Genomic DNA, 14,071 nt, shown 5'->3' with positions numbered 1-14,071 from the left:
ACAAATGTTCTCAACTCACTGACATAGCTGCTATTACTTAAATCATCAGCTATCAGTTCTGATGGGAATGCAGCAGCTATGGAGACAAGACTCTCCAGATACTCTGAACTGAGCTTACAGTAGAAGATAAGATCAACAGGGCAGTTGAAAAGCATTAATTTTGCTGATACCTCACTGTTCTGATCGCATATATGGACAGAGTTCTCATATGATACAGAAATTACAGTAGAACTTCAGATACCAAGTGTCAAGGGATGAACACATTTCTTTTTTTTTCCCGTCTCATCCATCAGTAAACTCAATATAGTCCTGAGTTTAATGGCACTTGAATCATAGTTCAGGACTTCTTATTTTGTAACAGCTTCCTTAAAAGAAGGCCTGAATGTGACATTAACTTTGACATCAGATTGCCTAGTGCGGTAGGTTTTGCTACGAGATACCAGCACCTTTTGAACACTCTATATGAGAACAAGAGTCTACCTAGAGCTTACCTAGTATACCATAAATACAACTATAAAAAAGTCAAAAAATATTACTTTGAACATATTCCTTCTCTCCTTGTGGCAAGCATCGCTTACTGGATCTTAAGGAAGGGCAGGACAGGAAAGCTTATAGGAAACGGGACACAAGCACACTCTCACGCGGCGTACTTCCATCCCACCGCAGAGGGAACAACGCCACTGACCACAGCCACAAGGGCTGAGCTGGAGTAAGACCTCTTCCATCCCTGATGGCGCACGTAGCCACCTGACAGCGCAAGCTACGAGGCAACTGACGATGCTGGAGACGCATTTTCTCCCGGCACCCTCAGGACCTGGCACGTTCTGTACCACCAGGTAGCCAGGTTTTCTGCTTTCTGACACAGCTGTGGTCCCGGTAGGCACGCTGCTGCTGCAGGGCCCTTCTCCAGGCACAGGGAGAAGCAGCTCTCCTGTCACACCATGCCGGGAGCCACCGGGGCACGGAGCAGCATCTCCTACCCACCCGGTTTCCACACGGGGTGTGCGTCATGGGGCAGGTGCACCTCGACACCGTGCCCGGAGGTACCTGCGAGGAGTGGGGCAGAGCAACCCCTGGCTGGGCCCAGGAGGACGGCGATTGCCACAGGGGCTGGGGGCACCGCCACGGCACCCCGGGGTGCTGGGGTCTTGCCCCACCGGGGCTCCCGCTCCCACCCCAGAGGTGCTGGCGAGTGACAGGCCATCAAGTCGCCTTCCCCGGCTGCCCCAGCCCACCGCGCCGAACAAAAGGCCGGGCCGAGGCCCGGAAACGTCCCGGGGCTGCGGGGCCGAGCCGCCCGGCCAGCCCCGGGGGAAGGGGGCGAGCCCGCAGCCCGGCGGCCCCACGGAAGGGAGGCGAGGGGCTCGGGCGGCCCCCCCCAAGGGCCCCGCCGCCCCTCACCGCCGCCTCGGGCCCTGCGGCGGGAGGGCTGCCGGGGGAGATGGACGCAATGCAACAGCTCCGGCGGCACGGAGGGAGGGAGGGAAGGAGCGAGGGGGCCGCACAATGAGGCCGGCGGCAGCCCCCGCCGCTAACAAAAGCTCCCCAGCCCCGGGGGTCGCACCCGCCTCCGCCGCGGGGCTGCCCCCGGGAGGGGTCTCCCGTCGCCCCCCCCCCGCCCCGATTCCTCCCCGGCCCCCCCAAGTTGGCACGATGCAGCCCCCCGGGGGGCCGCGGCACAAAGCGGGCCGGTCCCGCCGCCCTTCTCCCCGCACCGACCTTGAGCCGCCTCGGGCGCCCCTAAGGTTTTGGTCACCGCCTTCCACACGTTGCAGCCCAGCAGGCAGAGGAGAAGCGCCGCCGACCTGCTCATCTCCACCCGCCTGCCGCCGCCAGGGAGAGGGAACCGCCGCCGGAGCCGCTGCCCGGAGGAGGAGGAGGAGGAGGAGAAAGAGCCGCATCAGGGGCCGGCCCGCTCCGCGCCTCCCTCCATGTTGCCGGGCGCTGCCCCTCCTGCTTTCCCCGCCCGCCGCGGCGCCCCGGCCTCCGCTGCCCCCGTCCCCCCCGGGCCGGGCGGGGAGCAGACGGGGGAGGGCTCCGCGGCCCCGGCTGCCTGCGGGGCGGCACAGCGCTCCCTGCCGGCCCTGCCCCGCCGAGGGGGGCGGCCGGGGGTCGCCGGGCGGCGGGGGTGCTCCTTCGCCGAGCCTCGCAGCCCCTCCGCCGAGCCCCGCTGCCCGGCCATGTCCGCAGCACGCCCGGAGCCCCGCCGGGCGCCGCCGGGCTTACCTGCCCCTGGGCTTCGTCCCTCCTGCCCCGCCGCCCCCCGTCCTCCCCTCAGCAGCCGCAAAATGGCCTCTCCCCGGCACCGCGCTCGCCCGGCGGGGGGGACGAGGCGGGAGAGGGGCGCGATGGCTCGCAGGGGCCTGCTCGCCTGTTGCAGACCCAAAGCGGTTTTGAAAATAAACACAGCAGCGACCGAAGGGCCAACCGAGAATCCATCTGCTGCTTTTGCGTACAGAATCGTTTGGTGAAAGGGCCTTCGGAAACGGGGCAAGAAAGGAAGGGCGAGCGGTTGAAGGCAGATGCTGAAGGCCGAGGTCGCGGTTCTGCACCCGCTTTGGCCTTGCAAAACCCGTGCGGATGCGGTGGTGGCTGTCACTGCCGTGCTTAACAGGGTGTCACAGGAGGGTTTCTCTCAGGTTTAATTTGTGCCATCCATAAGAGCATCTCTCGGTGTACTTTTTCTCCAGGAGACAGAACACAATGCCGCAGCGCTCACTTCTCCCCTTCCTGGCTCTGCTGAGCGTTATGCTTCCTAGGGGAGCGAGAACAGGCGCTGCTCATGTTTCCTCCGGCGCAGAGACTGCTGCTAGGGACAGCTATTATGGCAAGTCTTTACACAGCTGTGCAAAGCAAAGCCTCTGCCCTACCAGCTCACGGATTTCCCATGATCTGGTCCCAAACACTGTCTATGCTTCTGTTTGCCTGTAAGACTGAAGTTTGCATACCTAAAAGTTTAATCCCTCACAGAGGCATCTTATGGCTTCAGGTTTTACTTGTAACATAATTCTATTTTTAAATAAAATCTACCATAAAAATGTTGTATATGTATTTATAGGAAGCAATACAGTTGTTTACCACTTCGGTATGTAACCAGACTAGCTATCACAAGCTACAGGTTGTTTCTTTACTGAATTTTATGGAACTCATATCCCAGAAGTATAAAACTGGTTTTGCAGTCCTTGAATATTTTCCATTTTCTTTTTGGAGACACTCCAATTGCTTATAATGTATTTTACCCTGATTTTATTGTTAAGAGGTTCAAATACGTTTTCTTAGACTTGACAAATATGGTGTAGACATCACTATTTTTTTATTATTTCTTTTTTTATTGAGAGTTTGGAGGATTTATTTGTAAAGCTCATTCCTATAAGAAAAGTAGTTACAGAAAGACTATTCATTTCAAGAAAAGAGCAAATGAGCACATACAGATCATCTGATTTTATCCTTGTTCTTAAAACAAAGATTTGATCTGATCTTATCCCTGTATCTTAAAACAAAGATTTGAATACTGTCTCATGTCCTGTCTGAACATTTACAATGAACCAAAAATGGACTGAAGAGCCCAGAGAATTTATAACAGAAACTGAATGAAGGTTTGGAGGCTGTTAGTTACTATCATAGAATCACAGAATCATTAAGGTTGGAAAAGACCTCCAAGATCATCTGGCCCAACCACCAACCATCACTACTATGACACATTCCTTCATAAAGAAAGAATGTTGGCCATATGGTAAAAAAATGCACATGGTCTACCATCTTTTTTAAGATCCTACTTCTCTTTCTTTGGATGTCCATGGATTTAAATTAGCATAAATAAGATGAAAGTCATAGCTTGAAAGTTACATGTAAGAGATCTCTGTCCATAAAGAAAGCTAGACTGATTTCTTACAAAGAAGAATATGCATTTTCCTGAATATAGTTCTATTATTTTCATAGAAAACAGATACCACGCTCCTTGCAGCATCAGCGGATAACTACTCCAAACAAAATTTTGACAATTATTGCTGTTTGGAAAACATGCTGTTTTAAATTATCAGTAAACCCTACATCACCTCAAAGAAGGCATTAGTCTGTGTATAGCATCAAAAAAGCTACCATACTTTGTCTCTTTGTCAACCATTTTAATAAATTATTACAGCTATACATTGAAGCAAAATAAAGAGCATAGAAGTGCTTTTCCATTTCTGATTAGTATGTCTGGGTAGCTGTAGCAATGAAAACAGATTTCAAGTTTCTGTATTACATCAAAAATGCTTCATTTTCTGTAGACCAGAACTTGGCACGCGTCAAGTTTTTGCAAGAGCAAGCTGAAACGGGTTGAAAAGTACTTCATTATTGGTCCGTGTAATGAGGAAAAGTTTACGCTAAAGCAACAAGATACCTGGATGTTTATTATTAGCATTAATGTTTTGATAACAACTTTGCCATCAAATGTTGGCATTAAATATATCTCCTCGGAATGGTTGGGGTGGAAAAGAAATGAGATATTGCACTGAAATAGGATATTACACTGAGTTTTGTCCAAAATTTACATTTATGAAAGCAAAAAGCCCTTTACACAGGGCTCAATCATCTTTTATAAAAATAGAAGCTTTTGCTTTATCACTAGTGAACAAATATTCTGTTTCAAGATTCAGTTTTGGCGGCATTTGTTCACTTGACCCATTATTCAATGAATTTGCAGTTCCAGAAAAGGAAGGTTTGTAATTCATAGTAAAAGCTACAGGCATATGGAAGGTTAACTTTGCTTTTTCTCATTGCCTTCTTCCTTCAAATAAGGAAGATAACTTGTGGGCACTCAGCATAGCACTTGCCCCTCTCCTGTGGCTGTACATTGAGAACTATCAAAACTCATCGGGATTATACACTGCTCTGGCCTCACTGTGTTATGTTTCCCCACCTAACTTGATTAAGAGACCTTAAAGTTATGAAATTCAACTTTGTAAGGCTAGTGGTCTCATAGCTTTCGGGTTTTATTTAGCCTAGGAAATACAGCTCGCCTATCTGGATTCCATGACTAAGAGATGCCATTATCTGCTACCACTTCACAGAAGACAATTAGATGGGAAGATAGGACAAAAGCTTTGTGGGAAGTGGTTATTCAGAGATCTTTTATTTTCAAATGACATATCAGTTAATATCTATATATTGATATTACAATATTCCATCTAAAGATAACTTCTCAAATGATGAAAAGAAAAGCAGTATATTCCACTCTATTTCCATAACTAATTTGACCTACTGCAATGAGATGCAGATACCTGATCCTAAATAGTCTATGCATATTTTAAAAACACAAGCTATATATACAATACCACAGGCTTCCTGTGTTAGCTCTCTTTATTGGAGCCCAGATATACTTAAAGACTATACTGGGCACACAGGGCTTGTCTTTTTCCCAAGTAAGCTAAATTCATATATATAATTATATGGTAGCACTCTCATAAATGCACCCATTCATGTCATGAAACTGAGCTATTCTTCCAAATAGCTCCTCTTGAGATGATCCTTTCTCCCTTGCTTCAATGAGCACTTAAGTATCTAATACTGACATATTGGTAACGCCATTGATTTCTGAATGAACACTCACTGTGACACATGTTCATGTCTTAGAGCTCAATTCAAATCCTCTTCAAACTTAAGCAAATATCAGTTATACCCCGGTCATGTTTTCATGCTTTTTTGTTATTATTATTGGTACCTATTGGCTATACACCTTTATAGGAAAAAGGGAGCCGATTTCCTGCAGCTTGAGTAAACAACACAAGAGATGTCAGTAAATAACACTGAAATACAATAAAATGCCCTGAGACAGGCTCCCGTGAGAGTTTAGCTAACTCTGCTCGTTTCTGTTTAGGAGGGATATTTGAGCCCTGGCATTGGAGGTGCAGTGGGGGCAGGATGTGTTCTTGTCCCAAGCTAGGAAATAAAATGTCTCATTTCTACAGCATTTCCTATTCCTCCAGTCTGAGCTGAGGCTACGCATTATACATTTTCACATTGTATGAACAAACAGATTTCCAAATATAGTTGACCATTCAAGTCACATATACTAATATACTTACTACATGATTAGCTATTACTAAGGCTGTTAGGACCAGGCATTAGTGAACAGATATTCAAAGAGTGCCTTGAAGACTATATACTTTACTTTGAGGTTAGGCTTGTAGTTAAAATGTTCAGTTTCCTACAATGAGTAGTTTCACAGATGCTTTTGAATGGTGTGTTGAATATGCTTAAACAAAAGTTCAGGCTAATTAGTCCTTTTCTGTTCTCTCTCACATCTTCTAGCACATTTTTTCAGGTGGTATCACTTCCATGTGTACAAATGTAACGTCTGAAAGCAATGCTCAGACAGCCAACGACAAATCTATAATGCATTAACAGTTAAATATTTTCTATATAGCAAGTGAATTCAGTGATCCAAGAGGTACAGATATTTTTCATAAATACATATCTGTAGCAAGCTGTTATCCAGCCTTTCTGGGTGGTAGTACCGGTCTGTATATTTAAGAATGGCTTTGAAGTACTTTTATCATTTCTAGCAGAATCCTTGTTTACCAGTGTGCAAGTTACATTACATATGCCAGATCACAAAACTAAATCTTAAAAAAAAAAAAAAAAAGAATGTGTGAGTACAAAGCCCTGAAGATTATTTTGTAATGCTCCCAGTGAGCAGAGCCAGCTACTGATTTTGTGGTATTCAGCATTTTCACATTAAAACTGTAGAAGTTATCTAGTCCTGGATCTTTGAGAGAGAACGACAAAGTTTTATAGCCAGGACAATAACAGCTTCCTATCCTTACCAGAAATCTAGGAGTGCTTGAGCATAACTGTTGTGTTAGCTGTAGCCAATGCTGAGTCTGGATATAAAAACATAATGCTATCTTTGGCATAAATATCTTTTACCCTGCAGATCTCAGACCATTTCAGTACTGACATACCCATGCTGTGCTATTAATATGGAAGTCAATGAGTACCTGTACGTGCTAGTGAGGTAAAGAAATGTTTGCCTAAGCAAGACCTAAGTATTTGTTTGCGTAGGGATGTCAGTGTGGTACAGTTACGTGTGAAATACATCCCCACACCTGAATTCAGTAACCCCCTTGATGATCAACAGGTTGTGGACCAGCTCAAGCCTTCAATAAACATGAAAGCCAAAATTAGGTTTTACTGCCCAGTTTATATATTAAATAAACTAATTCTTGTCTTGTGGGAACTACCAGAATAGGACTAGGCTAGGATTAAAAAAGGTCTGTAAGCACCGCCTGAAGGCTGCAGAGGAGAGGCTATAGGAGAGTCTTGAACTTGAAATGAGGGTTTTAGGAGGCTGGGCTGCAGCAGCTGAGAGACGACTGTGAGGCAGTGGTGGACCTGAAGCAGGGACAAAAGGATGATCGAGGAGTCAGCGGGCTGTGGGAAAGATGAAGGGGAAGTCAGTGGGGAAGGAAAGTGAGAAAGGCTATGTGGGGTCTGTGGAGCTTTTGTTAACTACAGGAGACAAAAGCATCTGTAAACTTGTACCTCTCCTGCAGCATGGTCTGCTCAGAAGATGAGCAGATCACAGCTGTCCTCCTTCCTAGATCCTTTTCCTCTTCTAGCAGAAGAGTAGCTGGCAGTGGAGGAGAAATGAAGGTGAAGAGCAGGCTCCAGGTTGAGAGCAGTGGGAAGGGAGAACACAACTGGGGTGAGAGGTGAGAGGGCAGTGACTGCCACTGCGCAGACTGCCCTCTGAAGTGGCAAATTTTCCTTCCACCATGGTGCTTCTCTTAGCAGGAACAGCAGCAAGTCTGGCTCCGTGAGATCTGCAAAACCACCTTGGCAGGTGCGCTGTGCGGAAACATCTGTCCCTTACTGGAGATGAATGGCAGCTCCTGTAGATTGTTTTGTACATAAATGGACTGAAACAAAAAATTTAATGATATTTAATTATCTTGGAAGAAAAAAAGAGTCTGGACTGACTCCAAACACTGTAAGGAGTCTAGGGCACAGGCTTTCAAAAAATGCTGCTCAGGGTTTCACAGAGGGGAAAATGCAAGTTCAGAAATACTGCGCAATAAACTACCACTTCTCTGAAGTGACTCATACTTCTGCTAGAAAAACATTTGGTGGAAGCATATGATGAAAAAGGCATCCAGACATTAGTCTGCCAGTCCAATGGAGAAATGCCAGTCCTGGTACTTAGATATTTACCAGTGAAATGTGTGTCTAGGCAAGCCACGCACCGATACACCAGTTTGCTGCTCTTAGATTCGGGCAGAATGTATTCAGGTGTGCAGCAGCTGGAAGTCTGTCTCTAAAACGTGGGGATATGCTAAAATCAGCATGTGGGGATATGTCCAAATTATTATTTATTTATCCAAGAAGTTTATGCAGGGAATAGGCTGGAGAGGATGTATAGCCTTGTGGACAGCAAACAAGCCAGAACCCTAGTGCTAGGCTGAAGGGATTTCATTTAACCAAAAGACAAAACACCAAGATAATTCAATATCAGAACATTGACAAGCAAACCAAGGTCTCAGTATCTGCCTGCAGATACTCTACAACAGAACTGTAGTTATGATTCATTTCGGCATCTGCCAGCTCCCACCCCAGTTCTCATGCAAAATACAAGACTTTGGTCTTGCTTATGGCTGAGTAGCTAAGTATGTCCTGATCTCAAGACTCAGTTCTTGCAAACCTGAAGACTCAGCACCATGCATAATGCATCAAATGGATAGACACACGCTTGCTTTCATTACTCGCAAACAACAAATATTTGAGAACCCCATATGAGCCCCTGACTTTGAGAGCTAAGAATTTACTAAGACCACCAACATAATAAAATTCCTGATAAGATAAGAAAAAGCAACAACATTGATACTAGGGACTGTTGTAAGGTTACCATGGACTATAATTAAGAGAAAGATATTCTCCAGCTCAAAAATCCTTCTTTTCCTCTTTATAGTTATTTATGGCTCTGTTTAGCTGAAGGGATGACTCTATCCTTCTGATATGAGCTAGAAGAACTTAAAACTTTCTCTGGAGAAAGCTTGATTTCAACTCTGCTGGACACCACTTATGGGATTGAGCTGCCAAAAGCAGTTAAAAACACAACAAAATCGATGTCAGATGTAAACAAACCAAACTATCTTTGTGCTGCAGTAAAGGATGACAAAAGCATACTGATAAAATATAAGCTTTCTAAAGTACTGCTTTGGTGCAATGCCTTACTAAAAACCACTTCAGTAAAAAAAAAAAAAAAAAAAAAAATCACTAAAAACCCCAGTGGTACAGCTCTTCTGGAAGCTGATGGAGGAACGTACGTCTGAGCACCCAGCCAGGTGCAGCTCTGTTCTGGGAGCCTGGGAGTGACTGTGCTTCCCTGTCCCTCCTAGCGGCGGTTCCTTCTGTTCTCTCCCTCCAATTCAGCAAAAATAAAACGCAAGGATCTTGCTTAATGGCCCTGAGCTGTCATTAAGAGGCTTTGTACAGATCTCAGACTTTGGAAGAGTAATGAAACCACTTTATAAATCAATAAAAAAGCCTGGCAAGCGTTGTTCTCAACAGCCATAATTTTAGCAAGATTTTTAAAAACTGATTTTCGCTAAAGTTCTCCAAACAATTGTGTCAGTCATCTTCTTTCTTTGGCTCCCCTTCCTCCCATCTGCCTGTCATCTCTGCTTTCAGACCTCCTCTCGCTCAGGACACTTCACTTTTTCTCATGGATTCAGCTATTGCCTACGTTGCCAAAACCTCATTTATTTTTCTTGTCCACTTTTTTTCTTACTTTAACCGTGTGCTCTCAAGCACATCAGTTTTGCAGTTGGAAATTATAAACCCCTCAAAAACCTTGCCCTTTCCCTTATTTTAATCATATTTGAAACCTCCTTACTGTTCCCTCTCCCTCACCCCTACTTCTAAACACAGCACTTCCATTTTCCTTCCTTTTCTTTGTATTTGTTTTATCTCATGCATTTATCCCAGGTTATCTTTCTAAACTTCACTCTTTACTAAACATACCTACTACCATACCCTTGTTCAAACAGTCTCACCTAATCTTGATTCCTACAGCTCCCTCCCCATTGACTTACACCTTCCTACTCCAGCCTCTTTCCTTCTTTAGCCGAAACTGAGGAATGGTTCTTTTTGACTGATGAAAATTCGTCCCTGATGTCCGTTTTATGACAATACAACTGCTGATTCAAACAGACAACCCTGCATCAGTTTATTTTTTTTCTACATATGAAGTAGAGATTTTTAAAGCTACAGCTTTTTTTTTTTTTAAATGCTATTATTCAGTGGCTTAGAAATAATTCACAGTTATCAGTAATTAACAAAGGTGGAGAATTATATTATAATCCTGAAACCTCCAGAAAAAAAAAATATATATATCTATTTATGTAATCTGAGCTTTTAAAAATATTCTAGCTATTCATTTCACCATATTATGCCACCATTACCATCAGTCCTTACTAGAACTATTTTTTGGACAATTTCATTTTTATCTACCTAGTTAAAATATCGAGGCAATTATTGGTATTCTTTTTTCACGAATGATTGCTCTGCTACATCTGATTGCCACACACATCCCATCAAGGCTTAGCAATCTCTTAGACAGCTACAGCTGTGCTAGCAAATGCAACTAGTTTCTTAGCTCCCAAGGGCCCAGCTTTGAATTAGCTGGTGCTAAGTAGTGTCCCTCCTACCACAGTTAATGTGATGCACATTGCAAGGTTATTTTTTTTTTCTTCTGTCACTATTGCCATGCTCCTGTTATAAATGTCTTCAAGCTCACAAACAATTTGCTAGCAGGTGGTCTTGTGTGCTGTATATGTATTAAATTCTACAATATTTGTACGTGGAAACTACTTGGTTTTCACATGTATTTATGTTTATAAATGATTCTGATTGTTTACTTGCTTCCAATTTGTACAATTGCAGATGCTCTAGAGCTTATTGACCTAGGAAGCACCTCGTTGTGCTCATGCCTTTTCCTCATGGTGCTCTTTCCCATTATTTTACAAGTAACAAGAAGCCAGACCCATCACCCTTTTGCCACTCCCTGCAAACTTTAAGTGTGGAAGTGGAGGTAGTCGCAGTCCTGCTGAGCTCAGGTAGTCCCTGAACACCTGTCCCTGGTGCATAACACAGAGGGAAGAAATGGTGGAAATGAGGGAAAACACATGAAGCGAGGTGTCAGTGGTGTACCTAGCATGTAAGGAAGGCAATGACTGAAGGATTGATAAGCAATGTAAGTGTTCTTGCCAGTGAGGGGAAGAAGAGAGAGCAGTGTTCTCTATGCCAGACTTTAGCAGAGAATTTAGTCCCCACCTTAGTGAAAAGAAGAAAACAGCTATTTCCTACGTATTTAAAATGCAAATGACAAAAGAAAATGAAGGGGTTTTACCTGGAGAATAAAAAAGTTTTAAGGTAATTGGTTATTACATCTAATTTTTTTTTTTTTTTGTGGTTCACTGCTTTTCTTTTCTGAGTGCACTGAGACTGAACATTTTAAGTAAGCTAGCTTCAGCCAAGAAGTTAATTACCATACTGGCAAATATTTATACGCTTGTGCCATGACTTTTCCAGGTTAGGTTTTGCATATCTTACCTTGTATTTCCCTGTATGCCTATTAGAAATGCACAGCACTCTGCACTATTCTCTCTTTTCCATTCTCTCCTTGTATTTGCCCAGGGAATGTAGATATGGCTGAATAGTTTGTTCATTTGAACTGCAATACTTTTCACAGTAAGTTTGCGTTATACTTGATATACCATAGGTCATATTGACTGAAGCATAAATACAGAACCCGTCACTGACTGCTAATTAAACCTGACATCTGTGCCATAGATTACAAATGTACGAGAGTTGAACATTTGCTGAAATTTTTATTAAATGACGTTAAAAAGATAGGAGAATGGTAATTGTCTCAGTTGCTATCTGAGAATCACCTTTCCCATTCTTCTTTTTGAAGGCTGTCTGTCTGAAACAGATGCCACCGCAGATTTCCAAGGGGAAAGTGTGAACGAAAGGAGGAGCATCTGCAGGTGGTTTTGCCTGAATTACTCATCTGGAAAAGACAGCTTAAGCAGCATGCACAATAAACATAGTGAAATGAGAAATACTGAAATGCTGGGCAGAGCTCTATTATTTGTCTTATGAGTTAATAAGGCCAGGCATCATAATTTATCCTAAATACCACTGGCTGGGAGGGACTTGTATTGCAATTACTCAGGAAGACATTGAGGTTTCTCAAGAGGTGCAAGTGTCAGGAGGTGAGGGATGACCCACTATTAAATTGCTTTTGTGTCTGGGATTCTGAACCCTTTGAAGACTGCTGTGGGCAGGACGGGCTCTGAGAAAGGAAAAACACATAGCTGCCTATTGAAGCAGAGTCCTGCGAGCAACAAACTGCTGCTGCCACTGACACAGGGATCAGCTGCTGCTAGAAAAGACAGCAAACTTCCCAGACCCTTCACCTCAGCTCTGCTCACTGCCTCTGCCTGATCTGAACAAGAGCTGGTGTTTCCCACCATGCTGACACACCACGTACCTGATGGCTTACTCATTTTAATCTTACACCAAACTCTGCAGTGCTTCCCAAGGAATAATTGCAGCCACTCACTGAATGTTCCAACACCTCTGGGTGCTCCATGAATGCCCTCCAGCTTGAAGGATACTTTCTGCAAAGAATTAAAAAAAAAAGTCTTTATCAGCCCCTGCATCCAACACAGAGAAAATCTACTGAATGCAAGACAGTGTGTAGCAGTATATTGGGAAGACTAATGAGAAATCTTAAAACCTCTTTTTTTTTTATTTTTTTTATTTTTTTTTTCCCTTGGAGGGAAGAAACTTATGAGACACCAACTTATGAGAACATGGGAGTGTGGAATAATCTCCATAAATAAGAGCTGGGTCATACCTGTAGTGGCTGGAGGACATAAGGACTACTTTGTTTCTTTTACAACGACTGTACACTGCAGAGGAATAATATGGGAGACAGGAACCATGAAGACATATTAAACTCACTCCTTGAAAGAGGTGGTATAGCCATCAGACAGGTTATAGAGCCAGTGTGCCATGAAAACTGAGCTGCAGGTTTTGTCTGCTTTCAGCAGAAAGCATTATGCCAACTAAAAGATATCTATTTCAACGTTATCTTCCAGAGCACAATGAATATGACTCTTCTGGGGAAACCTTGTACAAGATCTGAACTCATTACATGTATGGTACAGTGCTGTCATTTTATCTAGCTTGAGAAATTTAAGATAAAAATGAGAGGTTTTGGTCCAAGGAAAATAGGCCCAAAACTTGATTGCATCCTTTCAGAGAGTAAAGGACTTCAGTACTCTGACTGTCAGGCACGGTGTTCTCAGGAATATTTAGACACACCATTCCCATTAAAATGAAGGGCTCGGGTTGCTTGTAACCTGAGTGAATACTGCTGAAATGTTAGCCCTAGGAAACTGGAACTCTTTAAATGTGAGGCTTAGCCATGTATGTATGCACATGCATGTGGATACACACAAATTATTGAAAATGGAAATCCTGTAATGCCAACATGGAAGTCATAGAATCAAAGTATGCTTTTCTTGTATTTCCCCTCCACGAAAAACAGAATACTAGACTTTTTCATCTTTATATATGTAATGTTAATATGCATGTTTATCAAGACAAATATACATATATATGTACATACAAGGGTGGTAGGCCTACATACATATGTATATACTAAAATTGTTAAATGAGTAAAAGGCTTTCATTCCCTGTTCACTTTAACATCTGTGGAGCTGGTATTGTTCTTTAAAAATGACCGTATCAAACAGAGGCACACAAATATTATGTTTTCAGCAAAAATACTAGGCAAAAGTACATTAGTAAAACCTTATAGCTCATGTTCTTACTTTTCAGTCATTAAGGTGCGCTTCAGAATAGCATTGTGACCTTAGAGGCAAAGCATGGGAGTCACTGGAGTCCAGCTGACAAACCCTGCTGGGCTTATTAGCATGACCTCCTCGCTATTGCTCTTCAGAGATATTAAATTGAGGGAGAGCACAAGGAGGAAGACAGAACAGGCTGGGTGAAA

At 43.7% G+C, this 14,071-nt stretch overlaps 1 protein-coding gene and 2 long non-coding RNA genes across 9 annotated transcripts in view; 1 reads left to right on the top strand and 2 right to left on the bottom strand.

Annotated features, from left to right (window-relative positions):
• FAM171A1 (family with sequence similarity 171 member A1) overlaps nucleotides 1–2,014 on the bottom strand; it is an 89,094-nt gene extending 87,080 nt beyond the window's left edge. The window contains exon 1 of one of the 6 annotated variants that reach the window (XM_080583474.1): nucleotides 1,720–2,014. In XM_080583474.1, coding sequence (XP_080439600.1) covers nucleotides 1,720–1,901 — 182 coding nt within the window. In that variant the 5' untranslated portion in view covers nucleotides 1,902–2,014. The remainder of the gene's footprint in view (nucleotides 1–1,719) is intronic. The other 5 variants (XM_080583475.1, XM_080583478.1, XM_080583476.1 and 2 more) reach the window with 5 other exon arrangements.
• A 4,172-nt stretch (nucleotides 2,015–6,186) lies between these two features.
• On the bottom strand, nucleotides 6,187–10,182 carry LOC308190860. Its single transcript, XR_013947539.1, has 2 exons — nucleotides 10,079–10,182; nucleotides 6,187–7,904 (listed from the first exon to the last, which is right to left on the bottom strand). It is a non-coding gene; the product is annotated as an uncharacterized lncRNA (long non-coding RNA).
• A 497-nt stretch (nucleotides 10,183–10,679) lies between these two features.
• Nucleotides 10,680–13,573, top strand: LOC308190859. Of its 2 annotated transcripts, none has more exons than XR_013947537.1 (3): nucleotides 10,680–11,415; nucleotides 11,960–12,743; nucleotides 12,830–13,573. It is a non-coding gene; the product is annotated as an uncharacterized lncRNA (long non-coding RNA). The 2 variants fall into 2 exon arrangements; XR_013947538.1 differs by having other exon boundaries at nucleotides 10,701–11,415; nucleotides 11,960–12,032.
• Nucleotides 13,574–14,071: the final 498 nt, after the last annotated feature.

This window comes from Anser brachyrhynchus (assembly GCF_964034855.1).
Source record: "Anser brachyrhynchus genome assembly, chromosome: 2".
Lineage (NCBI taxonomy): Eukaryota > Metazoa > Chordata > Aves > Anseriformes > Anatidae > Anser > Anser brachyrhynchus.
This window is presented reverse-complemented; position numbering and strand designations above follow the sequence as displayed.